The sequence below is a fragment of the Lepisma saccharinum genome, chromosome 8 (assembly GCF_977018435.1).
Source record: "Lepisma saccharinum chromosome 8, izLepSacc3.1, whole genome shotgun sequence".
Lineage (NCBI taxonomy): Eukaryota > Metazoa > Arthropoda > Insecta > Zygentoma > Lepismatidae > Lepisma > Lepisma saccharinum.
Window position 1 is genome coordinate 21,237,739 of NC_139236.1, and position 27,647 is coordinate 21,265,385.

The 27,647-nt window shown below is 38.1% G+C and overlaps 1 protein-coding gene across 4 annotated transcripts in view; it reads left to right on the forward strand.

The window, feature by feature from the left end:
• LOC145990879 (uncharacterized) overlaps nt 1–27,108 on the forward strand; it is a 93,930-nt gene extending 66,822 nt beyond the window's left edge. For 3 of the 4 annotated variants that reach the window (XM_083126335.1, XM_083126336.1, XM_083126337.1), the window contains exon 5: nt 10,151–12,482. In XM_083126335.1, the coding sequence (XP_082982461.1) occupies nt 10,151–11,675 (1,525 nt within the window). In that variant the 3' untranslated portion in view covers nt 11,676–12,482. Of the gene's footprint in view, nt 1–10,150; nt 12,483–25,086 lie in introns of those variants that run through there. The other variant, XM_083126338.1, reaches the window with a different exon arrangement.
• The last annotated feature ends 539 nt before the right edge of the window (nt 27,109–27,647 follow it).

Below are 27,647 nucleotides of genomic sequence, written 5' to 3' on the forward strand. Positions count from 1 at the left end.
ATTGTGACGAAAGGAAGGCCAACGCCTATTTTGAACGAATTAAAAACAAAGTCGTCTGCTGGATATGACCGACATTTCAATGTTTCGTGGTATAACGACAATCCGTGGTTATGTGGATGTGCGCAGTTGTCGAAACTGTTTTGTTGGCCATGTACTCTATTTTCGGGTGAAAAAAACGTATGGAATTCAGGTGTGGATACCATGGAAAACTTCAGAACCATCAGGGGACGGCACGAGATCTCGAAGCAGCATATTGCATCAATGTGTTCCCTAGCTTCATTTGGTAAAACAAGGATTGATTTTTCTTTGAGCGAAACTTTTAAGAGATCTGTGGATAAGTACAATGACAACGTTAAAAGAAATAGATATATTTTAGAATGTCTAATTCGCGCCACTTGCTACTTAGCTACACAAGAATTACCCTTCAGAGGAAGCAACGAAACCAACGATTCCTTGAATCGAGGGAACTATGTGGAACTGCTTCATTTAATGGCCGAAACTGACGATAAACTGAATCATCACCTGCGAACCTCTACAGTTTTCTCAGGAACATCAAACGACATCCAAAATGATATTATTGAGTGCATTTCGTCTCACATGATGAACGAAATAAAGAAAGAAGTTAAGGAGAGTGCGTTTGTTGCTGTAATAATGGATGAAACGACGGATGTTTCTAACAAATCTCAGCTTTCGACCGTTTTCCGTTATGTCACTTCGAAAGGTAACGTAGAAGAAAGATTTGTAGGTTTCTCTGACGTAAGCTATGACAGAACATCTGCTCGGTTATTTCAAGTTCTGTGTCGCTATGTGGATGATCGCACAAACTTACGATGGGGCTCCAGTCATGGCCGGTGAAATTGGCGGACTACAAACTCTCGCTAAGCAGAAATATTTACAGGTAATATTCGTGCACTGTTATGCACATAGACTTAATCTAGTTTTGGAAAAATCCGTTAATTTCATAAAAGAATGTAAAGTGTTCTTTGAAACAATCTCAGGTTTATCTTCTTTTCTCTCAAAATCATCGAAAAGAACAGAAGCTCTAGACCGTGAAGTTAATAGGTGATTGCCGTCAGTTTCTAACACAAGGTGGAATTACAGGAATAGAATAATTGAGGTGGTTTTCAATTGTAAAAATGAATTGACAAGTTTGTTTAAGTCCATGATGGAAGACACGGATGAATGGGATGGCGAAACTAGAGCTTGTGCAGCAGGATACTTTCGAGCCCTTCAAAACTTTGATTTTAACTTTATGTTGGAAGTTTTTCATGCTATATTTCCAAAAGCCGATATTTTGTTCAGTGTTCTGCAAAATAAAATACACGATGTTGGGTATTGCAAAAAGAAAATCAGTGATTTTGTTGACAGCCTTACAAGAATGCGTGACGATTTTGACGTTTTGTGGTCGAAAATGGAAAATCTGAATGAAAGTGTGAGTGCGCAACAGTCAAAGAGACTAAAAGTTAGTGGAGTTGCTATCAGTAAGAAAGACATCTGTCGGAGACTCTTCTACGAAATCACTGATACGTTGAAAGGTCAATTTATAACAAAATTTGCAGATATTGATAAATTGGAATTCTTGGCCTTGCTTGATTGTGATGGATTCATAACTTATTCAAAACACTTCCCAGAAAAAGCGCTTCGCGTACTTTTGAGAAACTTTGGACAGTTTTTTAACATGATACGCCTCAAGAATGAACTTGCATACATATATGCTTCTCCTGAATTTAGAAGCAAATCAGTTCATGACATAAACATGCACTTGCATACCGTTGGACTCACTGAGGCGTTACCTGAAGTAACCAAATTGTGTTGTTTGATATTAACTATTCCTGCTACAAGTGCTTCAGCAGAACGATCCTTTTCCGCTTTGCAGCGGATACACACGTATCAGAGAAACACCCAAGGACAGAATAGATTGTCGGGTCTATCATTGATGGCAATTGAAAAAAACCTCCTTCGAGATCTCAAGAAGAAAACTTCATTTTATGACAGCATCATAGAACTATTTTCAAAGAAGAGTTGTCGGATTGATCTGCTCTATAAGTAGCCTTCGATGTTTCTGTAAGTATCATATTACGTATTTCTTTATTAGGCTAATGTTTATTGTGTCAACAACCAATGTGTGTGATTTCACTTCAGTGCATATGCCAACATTTTTTCCCCCTGATTAATAACTTTACCAAAATCTGGTATTGAATTTCAATCGTACCAGAATAATATTATACGAACTACTTGGAAGACACTGAGGGGGGGGGGGGGGGGCATGAGGTGGAGAGGCGCCCAAGTCTTACGGCTCCTCCCTTAAATGTCCTACTGATAACCGGTAACACTTTTAAAAATCCCACGCCACGCCACTGCTTAAGATATTATGTATCAGACCATATGTGGGTTGAGAACAAAAACGAAACAGTTTTATCTCAGTATTCTATCAAGTATTTATGATATGTAGTAATATGTACTGAAACTTGGCTAACTTCTTCACATAATGATAAATAATTTTTCGATGATAGATATGTAGTCTTTAGAACAGATCGCGATGAAATATCCACATAGTGTGGAGGCAAATGGTAATATATTTGCCTTTCGTGGGATTTTTGTGGTACAATAATGGGAGTTAGTTTTTCTGAAAGGTATTAGCACAAGGAAATCGAATATAGATGTTGCCAGTCCCAAAAATTGTGCAGGGGGGGGGGTGGAGGGGGATTCAAAATGGCCGAGAACTCGTTTCACCGAAACAGCAATATCTTCATCATTTATACAACTACAACAAATTTTCAAAGCTTTAAATACTTCTTGATGCAGTTTTTACAATTACTAAAATATTGCGAATAATATAAATGAACCTGTTAGCATCTTACGGATTGCTTAATATAGCTCTTCTGGTTTCCGTTGAAGGGCTACTTTCTGTCGCAGAGTATAAAAAATATTTTGGAATGAATCAAAATATTCAATGTGTAGCTTTCATTGTTTTATTTTATATAATTACGCCATCATCATAAATTTAAGATACAAAGACAGAAAAACTCCATGGCATCATATTGATGTATTTGTTTGTTACCGAAAACACAATGAAATGAATTAAATAATATAATAATCTGTTTCAGAAGATCATTACTACAAAGTGTTTGAAAACAGAAGGTCATCCAAATAAAAATAATGTAAAATAATAATTACACTTATTAATCAGTTTCACTGTCTTCATATGAACTATTATCCCCATTCCGGTTAAAACAGTTATTTACATCATTGTCGGGTCCACACATTCACACATGTCAGTGCATGGAAAGGCATGACGTCTGCATTTACATACAAGTGTTGAACATCTACTCTTTTTGCATGAACATTTCACTAGCTCCAGAATGGTCTGTGGGACAGGTTGCATCGTGGTCATCAGGGGTACAAATGTACCGTTTTGTCTTTCCCATCCATCCATAACCAGCATCTGGCTGTGGAATCTTTGGATTCGCAACAACATCATTTCGCCATACCATGGCTTGAAATGTGCTCTCAATATATCATAGCGAAGAGCTGACTGTGTTGGTGGCATTTTCTCTTATTCGGCAATTTTCTTTTGAAACAAGGTAAACTGGACAGCTCCAACATCCGATTTTGCAGAGTTTGGCATGTAAAGTTTACAAACAAAACATTCTAACGCATCAAAAATACTATTAGATGGTGTTGCATCCAATCCCAAGTTTGCAAAAGCTTGCAAAATACGACTGACACTATTAATGTCTTCTTCACTAGCAATATCTTCTGTTGCAGTATATACTATCTTTGCTATGAGCCATGACTTCATTTCCTTAAAACCTATATTGTCTTTCATTGATGAAAAATTAGTATATGTTGTAGATTTTGGGGTTGGTTTTGTTGGCATACTGCATTATTTCAGTAATGTCAATATATCTGGAAATTCTGTTAGGGCTCTATTGTTTGATGATTTGATCAAGTGTATAGCTGGTGAATTATCATCTGATTCTTTCTGTTGATAAATGGCAAGGTCAGTTGCATGTGTGGTGTTCTTCCTATCTAGTTAATCCTCCATGAAATCCACGTTTTCTACTGGGAAGAAAATATATCTGTCCTTGATGACATCTGCCGGCACATACACTCCCTGGTTATTTCTGATATCATCTATTATCGTCTCAGCTATTTGTGTTTCACATCGTCGAAGTCGATCGTATCCAATTGACAGACCATAGCCATGCAAAAGCTCAATGACCTTCTTGTTCCTTACAGATTGGTGAACTGATATCCTACAACTACTTGCTGAGGCATTACATGTGTAGACTGAATATTTGTAGTTGCTGTACATTTCACTTGTCTCTCACTATATGTCATGGATATTGCAGTTTGATATGCTCATGACAGCCTTGTTAACACTTGATTGCTTGTGTTCTGAAGACAGATGTTCAACAGTACCACAAATAAGCCATCTGAAAAAAGAATACACTTCTCGTGGCACATGTTCTTCTGTTGCTTCTAATGATCCTGTGAATTCCCACTTCTTAGTGTTCATTATAGACTTACGAAGATAACTAGCAGCATCATAGAAACTCCTCATAGTCAAGACCAAATCTTCATCATCATTCTGTGATATCATAGCAATATCTCGTGCATGCTTCATACTAACATTTCAGGTTGATTTCTTTGTGATGGATGGTGAAATTCAATATCTGTAATCTGTAACATTTTTCTGCAGCAATTTCTTAATTTTTGTCCTTGTTATAGATGGATAAGCGACATTATTCATAACACGAATGTTTTCATAAGTGGTTTGCACATCAACCATACTCAAGGAACCAGTCTTTAAACGCTCTTGAATCATACAGATGAATCCAATCTCTGATGCAGCTTCAGGGGCTGTAGAGATATTGGGTGCACTGGTATCAGGACATCGTAGTACATGTGTCACATTACTTGCCCAGCACGGCAAATTGTATCTAATGTCGATAGCATGACCATCTTCAGGGTTGATTGCTGTATTGAGCTTTATCTGGAGGGCTTTATTTCCACTTTTAGCAATAGCATCACTCAGGCTTTTTTGAGCATGATCAACCGACAGCTTCCTGAGGGAATTTGCACGCGTCTGACCACCATTACAGAAGAAGCATTCATCTTTCTTGAATGAAATGCAATGCGAACGTTTTAGTCTTGGTGTGCTCCTTTCCGTCACAGTTGGTGTTTGCTGATTTTGGCTTTCATAGCGCTTTTTCATACATTCCAATTTTCCCTTGTGAGTGACATCTTCATAACAACTTCGGTGCCATGATGTCCTGTTGTCTGCCAGCATGGCAGCAGTCATTCCACGTAGACGAATATTAGATGATACATACTTCACGTTTTCATATTCAGCATTCTCTTGCACACTTTGTAAAACCTTTTCATGTGTGGTGGGGTTTGTGATTAGTCCTTCTGTTAATTTCTGTTGACATATTATACACAGTGCATAGTTGATTTCCATTTTTAGCCTTGTTTCTGGTTCACTGAGATCCATCTGAAAAAGAAAGTTTTTTTTTTGTATTTAATTATGCATAACATGAGCTTGTTAAAGCTTTTTTAAAATAAATATGTAACGTTACCGCTAGTTTTTACACAATTCACATTATTCCTAATAATCGTAGAAACTGCATCAAGAAGTATTTAAAGCTTTGAAAATTTGTTGTAGTCGTATAAATGAAGATATTGCTGTTTTGGTGAAACGAGTTGTCGGCCATTTAGAATCCCCTTCCCACCCCCTGCATAATTTTTTGGACTGGCAACATCCATATTCGTTTTCCCTGTGCCAATACCTTTCAGAAAAACTAACTCCCATGATTGTACCACAAAAATCCCACGGTAAACTACATGCTCCTCCACTAACAGGAAAATCTCTGGGAGGAGGCGTGATTTTAGCAATTTTAAAGAAATATCAACCCACCAAAATTGAGTACACTATAGACGATCCCACTGTTGACTCTTTAATTGTAAAGGTTAAGACTCAGGACAAAGCTAATGCATACATTTGTGCCATCTATATTCCTCCCGATTCACCACCTAAAGTGTACGACATGATATTCATCCACATAACTACACAATGTCCAAATGGGTGTCCTCTAATTTTAGTTGGCGATTTTAACATATCAGAAATCATGGGCACTAACTGTAATTTACTAAATTCCAGGAACAGTTGTTTAGAACTCCAAAATTTTCTTCAACTTCATTCCTTAAGCAGCAATAATAACGTAACAAACACACTAGGCACAACACTAGACTTGGTCATAACTAATATAAGCCACGTGATCGTCGAAAAGAACCAAATGCCACTAGTTCTCGAAGATAAGCATCACCCAGCTTTATCGGTGTATGTGTCCCACACACAACCGTGCAGAATAAAACCAGAACCGACAAACAAAAGATATAATTTTTAAAAAGCCGATTCCCAAAAACTGTATCAAGAACTCCAAACAACTAACTGGAACAAACTAAAAAATTATCAAAATGTAAATGATGCTACAAATAACTTCTATTAGATTCTAACTACTGCATTCGATAAATGTGTCCCCTTTATGATCTGCAACTTGCGTTAATTTCCTTGCTGGTTCACCTGCAAAATAAAAAAAGATATTGCTTCAAAAGCAATGCATCACTGAAAATCGAAACAGCAGAAAGGCAATGCGTCCTTGCACAAAACCAAGTTCAAAGAATTGTGAAATATACTCAAAAAATGCATTAGCGAATCATATCATAAGCATTTATTGAACTGTGAACTAAATATACAACACGATCCCCGACACTTGTGGTCTTTTGTCAAAAGCAACAGAAAGAAAGCACCACCTCGCCCCACTACTTACTTAAATAAACCTCTCTTAAGCAGTAATGAAATTGCCGAAGCTACAGTGCCTTGAATAATGTAGTGTGGAAAACGGACGGTTCTGGCCCCTCTGGCAGGTTCCACTCAGAAAGTATACTGCTAGAGGCGCTGGTGTTGGTACAGGTGCATGGCATTCGTCTGCTTATAATGGAAGTAAATGGAGTTTTTGCTGCAACGTCTGATTCTTTTCCTTGTAACATTTCTTTGTATCAGAAAATTGTTATGATATTTGGTACAGTAGTCGCGAAAATATTAAAGAACATTGTGAACTGTGGTTAAGTGCATTGATGGTGGTAGATTAACGTGCTGTTTTTACACAAAAATCGAGGTACCTGTTCATGTAATATGAGCATATAGTTTTCACCTGCAGGCAAAATTAATAAAATTTGAATAATGATGCCATTATTGACAAAACTTTAAAAAGTGCAGCCAACCATGCGTAAGTTCCCAGGTTCGAATCCTGGCCTGGGCATAAATGTTTTTGAGTGTCCACTCATCAGTTTCATCATATCATCACTCATCCCCATCTTCACAAATTAGCCAAAAGTGGCACAAAAGCGATGTAAAATAAACCAATTCAATCAATTTAAAAAGAACATTGTTACAGATTTCTCATTTAGCATAATTTGATTTGCATGAAATTTAACTTCAGAATGAATTTTTAGTATGAAATACGAAATAGCAAAAATATTTTTGCTCTAGAAATAAATTGAACTTGTCCACATTTTGCGATGGTATGCAAATGTATCTGTTCAAATTCGTTTGGGATAACCTTTCAACACAACAGCTGGCATATGCAATTCCGCCATCTTATTTGCAACACAACATAACAGTTGGGCTGAAAAGTTCGTAGGCTGACTCATAGATGGCGTTACTAGAATTAAATCCATGTGATTTTTATTTAGTACTAACCTTCAAAAGATACGTGTATAAATTTCACAGATGCCGGATAATTAGTTCGTGAGATATAGCATTGTGAGTGAAGCAGCTTTTGTTATTGTGAAAAAATGGATAAAAAAGAATTTTGTGTGTTAATAAAGCATTGCATTTTGGCGAAAAAAAATACTGTTGAAGCCAAGGCTTGGCTTGATAAACATTATTCGGACTCTGCACCAGGAAAATCAACCGTTGAGAAGTGGTTTGCTAAATTTAAACGAGGCGAAATGAGCATCGAAGACGATGCACGCAGTGGACGCCCCAAAGAGGCTGTTACCGACGAAAACATCAAAAAAGTCCACAAAATAATTTTAAATGATCGTAAAGTGAAGTTGATCGAGATAGCTGAGACTTTAAAAATATCAAAGGAACGTGTTGGACATATTGTGCATGAATATTTGAACATGCGAAAGCTGTGTGCAAAATGGGTGCCGCGCGTGCTCACAATCGATCAAAAGCAACAATGAAAACGATGGCAAAATTATATGAATTAGACTACGAATTGCTTCCCCATCCACCATATTCTCCAGATCTGGCCCCCAGTGACTTTTTCCTGTTTGCAGACCTTAAAAGAATGCTCGCTGGAAATAAATTTAGCACTGATGAAGAGGTAATCGCCGAAACTGAGGCCTATTTTGAGGCTAAAGAGAAATCGTACTATAAAAATGGCATCGAAAAATTGTATGACCGCTATAATCGTTGTATCGCCCTCGAAGGTAACTATATTGAATAATAAAATCGAATTTTGTCAAAAAAATATTTTTTACTATGTTAGCCTACGAACTTTTCAGCCCAACTGTTAACACTTCATAATTGGGAAAAGAGAGACATGGTAGTATATAAATACGGAGAAACTAGTACTCACTTTTATTCGCAAAGCTGTTTTTTTCTTTTTCAATTAATTTCAGTGGCCACTGCCACCTTCCTCGGAACTTGCTGTACTGTTGGCGTGCGCCAAGCAACAGTGCAGCAAGTTCCAACAAGGATGATGGCCGTGGCCACTGAAATTAATCAAAAATTAAAAAACAGCTTCTGGCCCATGAGACATTACAGAGCAGTTAGTAATATGCTGGTATCCTTATCCCATGTTTTTCACCAAGGATGGAAGGGCATGGGTTCAAATCCCACTATCTCCTTCCACCTTTGAATATTTTTTTTAATATATTTTTTTATTGTTAGTGAGCTAAATATAGACTATTGATAATCACAAAGTTAATGAAACAATGTAAAATTTAACATGAGGCTTCCTTTGAGGAATTCTCCTTCTGCACAGTTTTTTATTGTTAATGCAATAATCGGGTTATTTTTTAAGTGAGATCCGTTTTGCAATAAAAACAAAGTAAGTAAATGTTTTTCAAGATACCATTTATTTTCTGAATTTGCATACACTTCTCTATTTTTCTACATAATTTTGTTGCCATTTTAAACATTTATCGTAACGAACTACGACTTTTAGATACCCTCCTCATATAACTCTGCCACCTGTGATGATAGCCAGTTACTCAGAAGCTGAGTTAATTGTTGTTCTTTGCAGCAAAAAGTCCACTAACAAGACACCCTGCCTGTCCCAAACACAGTTGCCATGATGCTGCTCAAAGAATGCCTAGAGCCTACGTAATTATTCCGATGCTCACGTGCAATTTCAAACAGTACTCACAAAAAGACCTTGCACCTAGTGACTACCACCTGTTACGCCATCTGAAGACCTTTCTGGGCAACAAGCATTTAGACACTGACGAAGAAGTGAAAACCACTGTGAGTAGCTAGCTATCATCACATGCGGCAGAGTTCTATGAGGAGGGTATCCAAAAAGTCATAGTTCGTTAACGATAAATGTTTAAACCGGCAAGGAAATTATGTAGAAAAATAGAGAAGTGTATGTAAATTCAGAATATAAATGTTTTTTTTTAAAAAAATTTACTTACTTCGTTTGTATTGCAAAACTGACCTTACTTTAAAAAAATAACCCTAGTATTATGAGAGGCATACATACTTCATTTTTGACGGAAACACATATCGTGAGAAAATAAGCTGCTTAATGGTCATATTTCATGTTTTTGAAAGGTGTGAGGTGCATTTTCCTACCATGTTTTGTGTGAAAATGCATATTTCATGCTCATTTCGTGACATTACTTGTATCTATTTGCAAATCAATATTTTGACGCGAAGAAGTATATTTCTGGCACTAACAATTTCTGCATTCCACATATAATTTTTTCCCTTTATTTTATACACATAAATATTCGGACTAAGCTTTAATTTTAATGTGAGACTATGCTTTAAAATGTTATTCAGTGTACATTACAAAGTCAGTAAAATTAAGAAAATTGATAGAGAAATTAATTTTTTACATTCCAGCGATTTTGACACGAAGGAATTTACAGCAGATCCTGGTGATTTGAGGAGTCTAGAGGGAGACGTAGATGCCTATCCTGGAGCTGTGGAAGTAAATGAACATGAAGTAATTGATTCAAAGGAAAGTATAGTAAATTCTACGCATTTGAAAAAATACAATGATGATTCAGCATCCAAAGTGAGCAATGCCTTCATGGAGATAAAACATTCGAACAGCAATTCTCCAAACCATGAAAATATTCGTTTATTTGAATGTAACAGTTGCAATAATTCCTTCCCTCAAAAATCTCTCTTGATCAAACATTTCAAAATTCATGAGGATATTGATCCTTTAAAAAATAAACCATGGAATGGAGTGTTCAATCCGAAATTACGCCTACGTGATGGTATTCGACATTTTGTATGTACTCACTGCAACAAAGCATTCTCACGCAAACGTGGCTTAACTGCTCACTTACGCCTACATGATGGTATTCGTCCTTTTGTGTGTACTCACTGTGACAAAGCATTCATAAAAAAATATAGTTTGACTGAACATTTACGAATTCATAATGGTATTCGTCCTTTTGTGTGTACTCACTGCAACAAAGCATTCACATACAAAAGTCAAATAACTGCTCACGTACGCCTACATGATGGTATTCGGCCTTTCGTCTGCACTCACTGCAACAAAGCATTCACACGCAAAAGTCACTTAACTAATCACTTAGCCATACATGATGGTATTCGACCTTTTGTGTGTACACTCTGCAACAAAGCATTCACACACGAAAGTCACTTAACTACTCACGTACGCCTACATGATGGTATTCGTCCCTTTGTGTGTTATCTCTGCAACAAAGCATTCACACGCAAAAGTCACTTAACTGCTCACTTACGCCTACATGATGGTATTCGGCCTTTCGTCTGCACTCACTGCAACAAAGCATTCACACGCAAAAGTCACTTAACTAATCACTTAGCCATACATGATGATATTCGTCCTTTCGTGTGTACTCTGTGCAACAATGCATTCAAATGCAAAGTTGCCTTAACTACTCACTTACGCCGACATGAAGGTATTCGTCCTTTTGTTTGTGCTCACTGCAACAAAGCATTCACACAAAAAAGTAGTTTGACTGTGCATTTACGAATTCATGATGGTATTCGTCCTTCCGTGTGTACTCTCTGCAACAAAGCATTCAAATGCAAAAGTGACTTAACTGCTCACTTACGCCTACATGATGGTATTCGGCCTTTCGTCTGCACTCACTGCAACAAAGCATTCACACGCAAAAGTCACTTAACTAATCACTTAGCCATACATGATGATATTCGTCCTTTCGTGTGTACTCTGTGCAACAATGCATTCAAATGCAAAGTTGCCTTAACTACTCACTTACGCCGACATGAAGGTATTCGTCCTTTTGTATGTGCTCACTGCAACAAAGCATTCAAATGCAAAAGTCACTTAAGTGCTCACTTACACCTACATGATGGTATTCGTCCTTTTGTGTGTACAAAGCATTCCAAAAGAAAACTGATTTAGACTCTCATTTACACATTCATGATGGTATTCGTCCTTTCGTGTGTGCTCACTGCAACAAAGCATTTAAACAAAAAAGTAATTTGATTGAGCATTTACGAATTCATGATGGTATTCGTCCTTTCGTGTGTACTTTCTGCAGCAAAGCATTCACATGCAAAAGTCACTTAAGTGTTCACTTATGCCTACATGATGGTATTTGTCCTTTCGTGTGTACTCTCTGCAGCAAAGCATTCACATGCAAAAGTCACTTAAGTGTTCACTTGCGCCTTCATGATGGTATTCGGTCTTTCGTGTGCACTCACTGTAACAATTCATTCACAAAGAAATTTAGTTTGACTGTGCATTTACGAAATCATGATGTTATTCGTCCTTTTGGGTGTACGCACTGCAACAAAACATTCTCATCCAAAGGTAACTTAACTGCTCACTTATGCGTACATGATGGTTTTCGTCGTTTTGTGTGCACTCACTGCAACAAAGCATTCACACACAAATGTAATTTGACTGTGCATTTACGAATTCATGATGGTGTTCGTCCTTTTGTGTGTGCTCACTGCAACAAAGCATTCACATGCAAAAGTCACTTAACTGATCACTTACGCCTACATGATGGTATTCTGCCCTTCGTGTGCCCTCACTGCAACAAAGCATTCACAAAAAAATTTAGTTTGACTGAATTTTCGAATTCATGATGGTGTTCGTCCTTTTGTGTGTGCTCACTGCAACAAAGCATTTACACAAAAATGTAGTTTATCTTTCCATTTACGTATGCATGATGGCACTCATACTTGACCTTTCCTGTGTACTCAGTGCAACAAATCATTTACACGAAAATGTACAGGGTGGGTCAAAAGTCTCAATACACCTAAATAAAAGAAGCCACTGTGGGGATAGGTGTCAGTGAGTGTTGGATATGCATGTTGGGGGTGGGGGAAAACTTTGACGGCCGCCATCTTGGATTCAACTTCATTTTTTTAAATGGGAAGGGGGTCGTGTGACATAATTTTAGGCTAGAATTTTGTCAGGAATTAAATGGTGTTGTCCATTTTGACGTATCTTTATTCGTGTAGGAGTTACAAAGGTTTCTTTTTCAAGTTTTGAAAAGTGGCACACTTTACATGATGTGTACGATGTGGCCTCCTTCATGCTGGACAGTCATTTCCATTCTCTTCTGCCACTCCGTATGCACACGTAACAGGACATCTGGTGTAATAGCCGCACATGCATCAATGATCTGCTGTTCCAGGGGGCGAAGATCATTGATTTTGACCGCTTTGAGGTGGCCCCATAGGTAAAAGTCCAGGGGAGTGAGATCGGGGGGGGGATCTTGCAGGCCACTCCACTGGACCTCGACGGCCAATCCAGCGCTGTGGAAACTGTTTGTTGAGTAATCCACGTACCTGCTGACCGTAGTGGGGTGGTGCCCCGTCGTGCTGAAACCATAAGGGGAAGTCACCATCCTCCGTCGCTACGGATGGGAACACCAGCTCCTCCAACATCTCTGTAGCTGTCGGCATTCAAATTGTTGTGGATGAACACAGGACCAATGACCCGTGTTCCCCAGATCCCGCCCCACACCATGACTTTAGTATGTCCAACCATCTTTGATGGATCAGTCCAATGTGGGTTACTGTCTGACCAATAACGCAGGTTCTGCTTGTTAACCTCCCCGTTAACGTAAAAGTTAGCTTCGTCCGTAAAGAGCACATTCTGGGCGAACTGTGGGTTATCTGCAAGCTGTGCTGTTGCCCATTCCGCAAACTGAAGCCAGCGGTCAGGATCGTCTTCAGAAAGGTGGTGTAATAACTGCAGCTTGAATGGATGAAAATGATGTGTCTTCAAGATCCGGCGTATGGAGCATCTGCCAACACCAGTCACATGAGACATGCTACGCACACTCCTTGTGGGACTGAGGGCGAAGCTACCTAACACGGCGATGGTTGTCGCCTCATCTGTTGATGAACGTGGCCTCCCAGACCGTGGCGTATCTTTCACACTCCCTGTGGCAGTGAACCGGGACAGCAGTGATGCAACTGTGACGTGGGAAATTGGATGTCGGTCTGGATGGCGAGCGTTGAAATCGGCTGCAATGGTGCGAGAACTTCTTTCCCCTGATATTAGGATGATCTCAACCCGTTCAGCGTCGCTTAATTTCATGTTGTCCTGTCAACCTGCAACGAAGAGAGAACCTTTGTAACTCCTACACGAATAAAGATACGTCAAAATGTACAACACCATTTAATTCCTGACAAAATTCTAGCCTAAAATTATGTGTCACACGACCCCCTTCCCATTTAAAAAAATGAAGTTGAATCCAAGATGGCGGCCATCAAGATCAACCTCATCATAAAGTTTTCCCCCACCCCCAACATGCATATTCAACACTCACTGACACCTATCCCCACAGTGGCTTCTTTTATTTAGGTGTATTGCGACTTTTGACCCACCCTGTAGTTTGAATTTGCATGGATGAATTTGTGATGTTATCCAGCCTTTTCTGTCTTAATATAATTTAGCATTGTTTCCATATTAAAAACACTAAGTTATTGAAGATTTGAAAACACTTTACATGTAACGTTTCAACCCTGTATCAGGGTCTTCCTCAGACTAAGAACTAAACTAAAATAGTGAAATACACAAACAGAGAGTATATATACACATAGCAGGGTGACTAGCCAGACAAAAACACATCATGTTGACAGTACTTATCTTGGAATATTTCTCTAATGAAAGTTACATGCACATTGCCTCTTGCCAGTTGACTAATGGGTCTCGATCACGGACAGGTCTGTCTGTCTTTCTTTTCATAGCCATTCTCTTCCAGACACAACATCAACAGAAGAAGAAAGAAATAGAAGAGAAAGTATCAGAGCAGAAGGAAGAAAAAGAAAAAAGGAGATGGTAAGGAAGAGGCCACAGAGAAGATATGCAAAGTGCTGAGGAAAGTGGGTGTAAGAACTTACAGGAAGGGAGGATGCACTGTTTTAAGTATAGCCAGCAAGAAGACAGAGGAAAAGAGAAGAAGAAGCTAAAGGGGTTATCTAGGAGCTGAAGTGCAAAGGATGTGAAAGTATATATACTGGGTGGGGAGCCTAAAAGTACCATCGGAAATATTTCGTGAACAACAATAAATATTGAAAAACTTCCTTCCCATGAGAGGGCCTCATGAAATTAGTGGGCACAATATGTTCAAGTAGGTAAGGAAGTATGATTTTCAACACAAAGTTAGTTTTTTTAATGGAAACTCCATTTCATTTTCAGCTCATTTGAAAGTACGGAAAACATCATTAACAATGGTGTTTGTTACATTGTAATACATCAAGTAGTTCTCAAGTAATTGTAACAGGAAGTTGGCGCTTGAAACAAACATTCTCACAAGTTGATTCGTGTGTCGTAAAATACATATCCCCCTTTTGACGCCATTTGTGTATCGTAACAAACATGTTACTCTTCTGTATACTACGTTGTGCTTAGCAAAGTTATGTTCGAACAACTGCAGGTTCCAAGAATATGTGTAGTTTCTACATAAGTAAGCTTGAACAGTTATCTAAAAGGTTCTGATACATCTTTCTGAGTTAACAAATATTTGTAAATTAAAATGTTTATATTTTAAACATTCCACCATCAGTCACGAGGGCTATTTTTTTCAACCTTTGATGGCACCGCCAGGTGGCCCGTGAAGTGCTAGGAAGCGGGGCGTCATGCAACATGATTGGAATCCCCTCTGCTACTTCCACCACCACTGCCAAGGCCAACACTTCAGTTGAAGCTGAGCGAGTGGCACTTAAAGATGTCTGCTACAATCTACTCTCCCGCCAAGTGCGAGGTGCATAGTTCGATACAATTTTTACAGGCAGAAGGCCACAATGCATTGGAAATTCAGCATCGAATGAGCTGTGTGTATGGTGAAACTTTCTGAGTGACAGCATGTTTCGTGAATGGTGAAGGAAATAATCAAAATGGCCTTATGGACGTTCATGATAAAGATGGTCAAACAAAGTAAGTAAATGTTTTTCAAGAAACCATTTATTTTCTGAATTGGTTTAAACATTTATCATAACGAACTACGACTTTTTGGATACCCTCCTCATAAAACTCTGCCACCTGTGATGATGGTATTCGTCCTTTTGTGTGTACTCTCTGCAACAAAGCATTCACATACAAAATTCACTGAAGTGTTCACTTACGCCTACATGATGGTATTCGTCCTTTCGTGTGTACTCTCTGTAGCAAAGTATTCACATGCAAAAGTCACTTAAGTGTTCACTTATGCCTTCATGATGGTATTCGTCCTTTCGTGTGTACTCTCTGCAGCAAAGCATTCACATGCAAAAGTCACTTAACTGCTCACTTACGCCTACGAGGGTCACTATTTATATTTCGAGCCTTGGCAACACTGATTGAAGTTAGGCGCGATTTGACGTTTGCACGGAATCGTGTGGCATTATTGACCATAACGTACTTCAAATGTTTTGTCAATAGCTTCATTTGTGTTGTTTATGTTGCCTTGGAGATTGCGCGACAACAATAAAATGGAATTAACTCGTGAACATTTTCGTGCGATGATTTTTTACGATATTCGACTTGGATTATCAAGACAAGAGTGCATCGATCAACTTACTTCCACATTTGGCGATGAAGCCCCATCCTTTGCCACTGTGAAACGCTGGTATAACGAATTTAATCGTGGCCGCCATTCGCTCACCGACGATATTCGCGAAGGTCGTCCAAAATCAGTTGTTGTTCAAGAAAACATTGATGCTGTGCAAAACCTAATACTGCAAGATCGTCATGTGACATACTGTGAGATTGAGGCAACCATAGGCATTAGTTCCACCAGCATATATAAAATATTACATGATCATTTAGCTGTGAGAAAGGTATGTTCTCGGATCCCACCCAATTTGACAAAAACTCAAAAAGACGCTCGCGTCAATTGGTGCAAACAAATGCTCAAGAAATACAATCGTGGTGCTTCAAAAGACGTATATAAGATTGTAACAGGTGACGAATCATGGATATATGCATATGAGCCGGAACGTAAACAGCAGTCGACTGTATGGGTGTTTCAAGATGAACCCAATCCAACAAAAGTTGTTCGTGCTCGAAGCACATCGAAACAAATGGTCGCCTGTTTTTTTGTGAAAACTGGCATGTGGCAACTGTGTCTTTAGAGGAAAGTATAACGGTCAACTCTGAATGGTACACAACAATTTGTTTGCCAAACGCCGTCGGATCATTCTTCATCAAGATAATGCCAGCTGTCACACATCTCGTCTAACAACCGACTTTATGAACAGTCAAAAAATCGAATTGATGGGTCTTCCGCCGTACAGTCCTGATTTGGCACCCAATGACTTCTTCTTGTTCCCGAATGTCAAGAATAAATTGCGTGGACAACGATTTTCGTCGGCGGAAGATGCCGTTGATGCGTTCAAAAACCATGTTATGGAGGTGTCTCAAGAAGATTGGAAAAACTGCTTTGACAAATGGTTCGAACGAATGCAAAAGTGTATTGACCATAAAGGAGAATACTTCGAAAAACAATAAAGCAGTTTTCAATGCCAAATTCCTGTTTTTTCATTGTTTGGCTCAAAATATAAATAGTGACCCTCGTACATGATGGTATTCGGCCTTTCGTGTGCACTCACTGTAACAAAGCATTTCTAATTTTTAATTGGCATTCATTTATGTATGTCATAATTTTTACTACATTGGAACAATCATCTCTTCTCGTTTGGTCATGACAAATCCTTAAGTTTTCAGCTTTTAAACTTTGCAAACTTATACTTTTTTCCTTTACATTGATTTATCAAATGTATTAAATAAAGCAAGGGCATAACGAAGTGCACTAATTAACAAGACGTTTGTGGTAGTGTATGTACATCAGAACTGTTACTGAGAAAATAGTATTTTCAGTCTCGTGAAAGGTCGGGATGATACTTATCTGTGGCGAGTGTAGAAAAAATGCAACACATGCGTGCAGGCTATATGTGCAACTGCTCTGCCGACAAGCATAGTGAAGGATGCACCTTCACGCTCAACTTCGGGTTACAATTACTTGAGAACTACTCGTATTATAATATAACAAACACCATTCTTAATTATAATTTCCGTACTTTCAAAGGAGTGAAAATAAAATGGTGTTTCTATAAAAAAACTAACTTTGTGTTGAAAATCGTACTTCCTTACGTAGTTGAATGTATTGTGTCCACTAATTTCATGAGCCACTCTCATACCTATATATCTGCGAAAGCAGTTTTTCAATATTTATTGTTATTCACGAAATATTTCCGATGGTACTTTTAGGTTCCCCACCCGGTATAGGGGAAATGAAGAAGAGACTGAAAGACAGGTTAAAACAACACATGAATGATGTGAAATTGAAGAGAGACAAGACAAGACAACAACACACTAGAGAAATGGGATATGAAGTAGAATGAAATTGGGCTAGGCAGATAGGAAAAGAGAGGAGAGAAGTAGTGAGAAAATGGAAGGAAGCCAATGAAATAGAGAAGAGAGGAGACGATATCATGGACTGGAATGGAGGACTCAAGATAAGCAAGGAATGAAAGAGAGATGAGGAAAGAAGAATGAACAAGGAAGGAAAAGAAGAGAAGAGAAGAAGACCAGATGAGGATGTATCCATCCACATACAGAAATGCAGGAGGAGTGGGGGGAATGATAAACAGGTAGTTCCAGACTCTTGCTAATCATGACCTGTCAGTGGTGGAGACCCATTAGTAAACTGTCAACTTTAGAGAGATCGTCCAAGATAAGAATTGTCAACAGGATGTGTTTTTGTGTGGCTAGTCACCCTTGCTATGTGTATACAGGGTGATTGGTAATTCGACCTATTCCTGGAAAGGGGTAATACTAGAGCACATTTGCAACAAATTTGACCCTATGCACCGGGGGTCGAAAATGAATGGGTTTCGAGTTATTGCAGTTTGTAGATTTTCGTAACATATTCAGACTTGCGGCCAAAAAATTACTAATTGTGTAAAAACTTCTACACCCTGGGCACTTAATTGACACGTTGCTATCAGCTGACGAATGAGCGACTACTGGGGAAAAAATGCATGCCCAAAATTCCCATAACCACAGAAAGAAACAGTCATTGGAGCACACGTCATGAACAAATTTGGTAAATTATCGTTTAAATCGAAGAGGATTACTCAAAAAAATGGTAACACACTTATCGTAAAAATTACGGAAAAAAACTTCCTCGTTTCATAAGCTCTCCAAAAAGATACAAATGTTGTCAACTGGCACACGGGTTGGGGGAAACATCTGAATAAAAAGCGGAGAAGGCACGTTGTAGACCTCTTTGTAAAGTGAAAAGAAGTTGTCGGTTGTGAGAAATAAAGGAACAAAAATGAGTGAAGTAATAATGTTATTTACCGTTCTCATGATTCCATGTTGTCAGAATTAACTGTTACAAAAAACTACAAATCCTGTTCAAATTGCCTCCCCGGTTACGTATTCAAGCACGCAGCCTGCGACGTACTTCAGTCACTCGAGTTGACACTCTGTCTCTCATGTCTTGGGCGGCTGCCACAATTCTCTCTCTCAACTATTCTTGAGAGTCCACTGGTGTACTGTAGACTAAATCTTTCATTTGACCCCAAATGTAAAAGTCGCATGGCATCCTTTATTTCTCACAACCGACAACTTCTTTTCACTTTACAAAGAGGTCTACAACGTGCCTTCTCCGCTTTTTATTCAGATTTTTCCCCCAACCCGTGTGCCAGTTGACAACATTTGTATCTTTTTGGAGAGCTTATGAAACGAGGAAGTTTCTTCCGTAATTTTTACGCTAAGTGTGTTACCATTTTTTTTTTTTTTTTAGTAATCCTCTTCAATTTAAACGATAATTTACAAATTTCTTCATGACGTGTGCCCCAATAACTGTTTCTCTCTGTGGGTATGGGAATTTTGAGCATGAATTTTTTTTCCCAGTAGTCACTCATTCGTCAGCTGTCAGCAACGTGTCAATTAAGTGCCCAGGGTGTAGTAGTTTTTTTGCAATTAGTAGGTTTTTGGTCGCAAGTCGGAATATGTCACGAAAATCTACAAACTGCAATAACTCGAAACCCATCGATTTTCGACCCCCGGTGCATAGGGTCAAATTTGTTGCAAATGTGCTCTAGTATTACCCCTTTCCAGGAATAGGTCGAATTACCAATCACCCTGTATATACTTACTGTTTGTGTATTTCATTATTTTAGTTTAGTTCTTTGTCTGAGGAAGACCCTGATACAGGGTTGAAGCATGACGTGTAAAGTGTTTTTAAATCTTTAGATAAACTGCCTTGGTCAGCAACTTAGAGTCTTTTGTCTGTACTCATTGCAACAAAGCATTCATGCAGAAAAATCATTTGACCTCTCATACTAATTCATAATTGTGTTCGTCTTTTGGTGTGTAGTTTCTGCAAAAAAGCATTCAGAAAGAAATGTGATTTGATGACCTGCCACTTACAAATTGTGTAGTCACTGTAACAATGGACTCGTAGACAAAAGTAACTTGACCTCTCATTTATGAATTCATGATGATATTTGGCATTTTTTGTGTGTACCTGCTGCATCAAAGCATTCACAGGTGAAAGTAGCTTCACCTTTACGAATTCATGATGGTATCCAGTGTGGCATTTAAGAAATTTCCAGCTGGGGGATAAGTGCTGAAAGAATGCCAATTTAAATTTGTTATTGACAGAAAGGAGAGGCTAAGTCTACTTTGTGATCACAACAGTGAATCAGGATTGAGACCTACAGTTTTTAAAGTTAGATTTTGAACTGATGGAACAGAATCAAAACGTTTTATACGCCATATAAATAGAGCAAAAGACTACATTGCTAAATTTCATTATCTTGCTTCTCAGGTCCCAGGAGCTTAGCACAAGTTCCACTAGCTTGTTCATTCTGAAAATTTGTTAGGTGGGCAACTAACCTTTCCAAGTTACGCCTAATTAGTCCGGGACTCTTTGAACACAAGACAATAGCCATTACTCTACTATGTAGCCTCCCCGATTGTGTAGTAACGTCGTCACCTTGTAATCAAGGGGTCCCGGGTTCGATACCTGGTGGAGGCACATAGTGGTTCGTATTCCACTTTAAACTGTAGGTCCAGCGTCGATTATCCTTACTGTTCATAAAGTGAACCTAAAACAACAATTCAATCAATCAATCAAACCGCCACTGCGCATCTAACACCCATCATTGTGTACATAATTTCATAACCAATTGTTGTTACGGAACTGATGAAGAGGATGAATTCAGTATTGATTCTTGTGGATTTTAGTCATGATATTTCATAAATGTGTTTAAGCTTGCTGCAAAATTACAGAACTACCAGTGGCGTGCCCAGGATTTTCGAAAGGGAGGGCTTGTGTAATACTTTTTTCATAGTAGTCAGTCCTCATTTTTTCCTGCCTTTGATGTTGTTTTTTTTTTTAGTAATTCTGAGCCAAAAGGGGGGCGACCCAAAGAACCCCCACTTGTGCACGCCACTGAAAACTACCAACTTGACAATGGAAGCTGAAACCGAGAAATATTTCCAACAAAGGATACAAACTTGCCCATATGTTTTAATTCAGTGATGTTGAAAGATTATGTACGATGTGTAACTTCATCACTAGATACAATATCGATCAATGTATATTGTACATCAAGCCATGGCAGTGTATTATTCAATTTCTTAAATTTTTCACAGGCAACCAACAATCAAAAGTAACCCACCACTCTATTGCCTTCTTTTGTAGATGCACTTGCAAATTTTCAGAACCGATCCTTTGATCATCAGTCGTTCACTGTCACCAGATTTATCAGATTTTGTTCATTTTGAAGGTGGATTCCCAATATTGCAGTGTCTGGAACTCATAATGCTAACTTTTTCAAACATTCTAGCTTCACAAAGAAATCTAGCTTAGCTTATTATTCTAAAAAAATTCACACCATTCTTAAAAAAATTACTTTGTAATGGACTATCACGCTTGCATTGAAAATTCCATGTAAGCTATCTAAGTGTACTATTGTTCCACACATACAAATATGGACATGGTGACAATTTTGTGTCACATGACACCTTATTTCTAATTTTGACATTAGTCTTCAACCCTAGCCACTTGTTTGACAGTTCCAGGAATATGTCCACACTTGAGGCCACATCTACGTTGATCGAGTTACCCTGGTGGTATCTGACCTTTTTCTGTACACACTGCAAAAAGTCATTCACATAGAAAGGTCAATAGACCTGACATTTATGAATTCATGATGGTATTCAACCTTTCATGTGAACTCACTGCAACAAAGTATTCTCACAAAAAATGTGATTTGACCACTCATTTATTATAATTCATGATGTTTAGCCCATCGTTTCTCAACCTGTGGGGCATTACCCACTGGTGGCTCATGAAGTTGAGTTCAAAAATTTATTTACTGCATCTTAGAAACCTATTACATTTAAATTACTAAAATACATTGATTTAACAATTTATATTCAACACGTGTTGTAGTCTAAACTCTACATTTCTGTTATTCACACTCTACCATTGCTTTTTTACCGGTATCTCTCTGATGTGAACTAAAGGGAAACAGATATCTGTCATTTTCGTTTTGGTCTGTAGCGATTACTTTCTTCTATTCTATGCTGCAATCTTTTTGTAATGATAACGTAGAGATTTTTGCAAAAAAAAAAAAAACTACTTCTATTTGTGACGATTCACGTATTCAAAAATATGTTACCAGAAGTTATGTCACTATCCAGAATAGAGAAAGTGGTCCGTCAAAAAAAACTTCTACACTAGTAATGCTGCTTGCCCAAGTTTACCCTTGTTGAGGCCCCACTAAATAAAGGGTGATTCAAAAAGCACACCGGTTTTAATATATCAAAATATAAACTTTATTTTGGAAAAATACATGTACCAAGGACAGAAACATGTTAATCAAAATGTCCCATTTCAGGTATGAAAAATGATTTTGGGCATATGACCTCCTCTACTTTGCTGGCACAAAAAAACTCTCTTCGTGAAATTTTTGATCACAGTCTCACAAACTTGCATGTCGATCTTGCCGATAACTCGTCGAATTTCATCCTTCAACTCGCCGATGTTTCAGGGTTTATTGACATACACCAAAGACTTAACATAACCCCAAAAGAAAAACCGCAAGGAGTTAAATCATATGACCTTGGAGGCCATTGCTGGTTACCACGAAGCGAGATGAGCCGATCCGGGAACTTCTCGTAAAGCAATGCAATTGTTTCGCTGGACATGTGGCACGTCTTGCTGAAACCATAACTGTTCAATGTCCATTGCATCGAAATGAGGCCACAAAAAATCTCTGATCATTGTATGGTATCGATCTCCATTAACTGTCACTGCTTGTCCTGCTTCATCTTAAAAAAAAATAAGGGCCGATGACACCACCCGCACAAAAGCCACACCAAACCGTCGCTCGCTGTGGATGCATTTCCCTTTCATGAACAGTGTACGGATTTTCTGATCCCCAGATACGGCAATTTTGCTTGTTGACAAAACCGTTTAAGTGGAAGTGTGCATCGTCGCTGAAGAAGATTTTCCTCGCAAAACCGTCGTCCTCCTGTTGTCTTCTCAGAAACCAGCCAACAAAAATCTTGCCTCTTTTGGTGTTCGGGCACTTTCAGTTCTTGGGTTAACTGAATTTTATAGGGGTGGTAATGGAGATCATGGACAAGAATTTGCCACAGTGAAGAATATCCTATGCCCAATTGTTGGGAACGGCGACGACCCAATTTCTTTGGACTAACAATCACACTGTCACGAACCAACACAATGATTTCAACAGACCAGCTGGAACACGGACGCCCAGATGTTTTCGAGTTGACTGTTGAACCTGTTTCATTGAACTTCTAAATAAGTCTGCACACTGTTGATTCATTCGGTGCTTCATCACGACGAAAATTCGCACGAAGTCGTTGGACAGTTGCAACACAACTTTCTCCGTTTTGATAAAATGTTTTCACAATTAGCACACGTTGCTCCATTGTGAAGCGTTTCATGTTCACACACTGACTGAATTCTGATGGTGCACAGTTGACAACAATATGGCACAATACGTGGCACTTACATTAATTGAGCATAGTTATCCCTAACCAATAAAATTCCCTCTTCAGAACAATTAATCCCACTTCAAATATCAATAGGAAAATCCCATCCCTCTTTGTATTTTTTTTGTAATTCTGCATGGTGATAATCCTGGTACTATTCTCAACTATCTTACGCTAACATTCACTCACTCATTTACACACCATTTCTCGCAATAGCAAAACCATTAAAATTGATCTATATACATCTTATGCTGAGAAAGAAAATCAAACATACTCGTACTCAATACACACATATCATGTAAATAAGTCACCAACTATTACGATTTGTATATTGATCCAAACTATTTCCTAGCCTCGGAGTAAGAAAATAGCCCACAAAAACTTAATGACTTGTTTATCAAATGAATAGATTACTCAATACTTCCAATTTAAAAATCACAGTCAAGAATCTTACTTAAAGAAGTTATCGCGTAGGGCAATAAAAAAAATGATTTATTTATTTATTTATTTATTTATTCAAAGTTTCAGATACAGCACTTTTAAGGCCATTTTACACTGAAAACTCTAACAAATAACAAGAACAAGTCAAGATGGTTTAAGGTAAAAACAAGAAAAGTTAAATATAAACATAAGGCATAAACAAGGAAACAAACGAAGATTTACATATTCATTTTTAGGGAAGATCGGAAAACGCTTTCAGGGGCAAAAATGTCTATGTTTATGGGTAAATTATTGTAGAACTGGGGCAGCCTGTGGAATAGAGCGTGCTGTATAAGAAAAAGCCTAGCTGTGGAGGTGTGGAACAATTCAGTGTTTCGGGTCGATCGAGAGGGAACTCTGAAGTTGAATTCTGTAAGAAGAGATTCAGATCTTAATTTCCCATTGATGATTTTATAGAAAAAATTCATATCGGCCATATCGCGTCGGGTCTGCAGTAACTGAATGTTCAAAGTAGTCAGGATGTCAGGTTTCTGAAGATGCCGCAAAGAAGGAATTCTATGACGAACAATGGCGGTAAAGAAGCTGAGGACGGAATCCATGCTAGAAAGATTTGTATTGTAAGCCATGGCCCAGACTGGAGAACAGTATTCGAGAATCGGAGAAATGAATGACTTGAAAAACAGGCTAAGAGAAGTTGGAGTATCAATTTCAGTGAATCTGTACAGGAGGCCTAAGAGGCGCATTGCACTTTTAGTTGTAGCTGCGATGTGTTCCTTAAAGTTCAGCTTTTCATCTATGATAACACCTAGATCTTTTTGGGACGCAACTGTAGTAATATAATTGTTATCAAGAACATAATGAGAATGTATTTTTTTCTTTTTTAAAGAGACTGTGAGGGAGGAACATTTCTGCGGGTTAAGTTGTAGATTCCACTGGTTACACCATTTGATCAAAACCCATACTGACTGTTTCCTTCCCCGTTACGTAGATTGGCAGTTTCCACGTAAGGTTGGAACACAGGCTGCTCAAGCAAAAACATTCGCCAGCCACATTGGTTCCTTGCCTGTTATGCAACAACAGGGGAGGGAAAGAGTAAGGCTGCTACTCCGAGAACTTCGTTGGTGAATTTGAACTCTCTCCGGCTTGTACCTGTCTTCAACTGTGTTTCAATACAAGGGCAGCTCGATCGGCGGAAATAAATTGATGCATGTGCAATGAAGAATACCGGCAGAAGCAGAGGCCTCTGTCGAGCTTCTTGCGCAAGCGGAAAGTAACCATTACGCAAAAGAAATACTGATGTTTTGTGGTGACTTAAATACAAAGTGGATTCAATAAATAACCGGAAAAGTAGTATAAAAAATATTGTTATATGTTTGTTAATTTGTGAAGGCGTATGCAAGCTATTCATAGCTGGGGTTGGCACGCCTGCCTCGTGCATGGGACGCTGGGAAACAGTTACACAAAATGGCGGCACCCTTACAGAAGGCAATTTTTTTTTTCCAGTCAACTTGTGAATGAGGTTTCATTTCTTGCTCTCTGATTGGCTGTTGGAAAGTTATGGTGCTGTGATTGTGAGAATATCTTCTTTGCGCTGTACACGATGATGTAGGCGACTTTAGCAAGTAGTAAAGAAAGTGTAGAGAAACTGATAATTTGAATAATTATTAATTATGAATGATAAAGTAAGAAGTATTACACACGTGAATGGAATCACATATAGAACTATCAAATTCCATTGTAAAATAATTTATTTCATATTTTTCATCGCAAATGTAGCAGTCTGTTTCTTGGAGGGGGGGGGGGAACTTGCACACTCGAATTAAATACGTGCACGCATATATATATATATATACGTACATTACAGTCATTCCATTTCTTTACAAAGTGCATTAAAAAATGAAGAAAATATTGTGTAGATATTGGATACAATATAATCATACCCTGGCATACCAAAATTACACACACAATTTTATTTGTCACACTAATCTCTGTTAATTATTCGAAGGAGCTTTGGAGGAACTTTTATAACTTCTAAGCTGAAGGGGTGTCTTTTAAGGGTGTAATCACAGACTGGTGTAATGCTACTATGTTGGAAAATATGCTTTGTTTGTTCACTAATGTGGCAAAAAGTACTTTGCTTGTCTCTCTCTGTGGGGAAAAAAACACTGCTGACGTTCATGAATACAATGCCATCTCCTAACACCAGTGATTTAAATATTTTTAAAAAAGGGCAAATTTATGGTTATTTTTGCTCAAAAAATACCTAAATTTGAACTTACACTCCCCAAATGAAAAATTGTGGATAAACCCATCTAACACAGGTGCTTATCCAGAATTTTCCATCTCAGAAGTGTAACAGTAAACTTATGACAAGGATGCATAAATAGGTTCAGAAAAGGGACATCTGTATTTTCTGTTGTGGTGCAGCTTGATTTATGAAGCATTGTATGAAATAGATTTACTATTCATTGATAATCAAAATAACCACGAAAATTTTGTATACTATGTGTAGAACTAGGATAGATTTTGCTGCAATAATTGCTATTTGGAAAGTAGTGTTTTTTTCTTCGTTAATCTTGGTTCCGAATTTTATAAAACACAGTATACAGGTAGGTACTGGATTGTGGGTATTAAAAATTGTGCTTCATTATTTCTTTTTCTGTGTAAAACTGTATTATGGTATTATGTAAAGGTACATAGAGAAACATTAATCTCGCTGATGGTAGCATACAAGTATATTATTCTTGCTTGGATTTTTAATATCTACCACCATACATTGTGTAGGATGTAGGATAGATGCAGTAATTCTGTTACAAGGATGTATTACATTTAGCATTTGTACAATTTTATTAAAAAAATGATTTGCAACACTGATAAAAATGTTAAAATAAACCATGGATTACAGTTAGCCCCTGTAGTAAACAAATAATTCAAATCAAACATAGGCACAATTAAAGTCACATAAAGACGGTTTGTCCACTGAATGTGTTATGTATATGGTTTATTTTTAGTTATTTGTTATGAATTTCTATTTCTACTTTGCTACTCTACGACCTGGTAATAATGTACATTGATGATATATGGTGAAACAAAGAGTTAATAATCGCACCCTGTAACACTCGATACAACTTTCATCTCTTTTGCTAAGCTAACTACCTACCATAGAGGATTGTTTCCGACTTAGCTATGTTCGTTACATGTACGAGGGTCACTATTTATATTTTGAGCCTTGGTAACACTGATTGAAGTTAGGCACCATTTGACATTTGCACGGAATCGTGTGGCATTATTGACCATAACGTACTTCAAATGTTTTGTCAATAGCTTCATTTGTGTTGTTTATGTTGCCTTGGAGATTGCGCGACAACAATAAAATGGAATTAACTCGTGAACATTTTTGTGCGATGATTTTTTACGATTTTCGACTTGGATTAACAAGACAAGAGT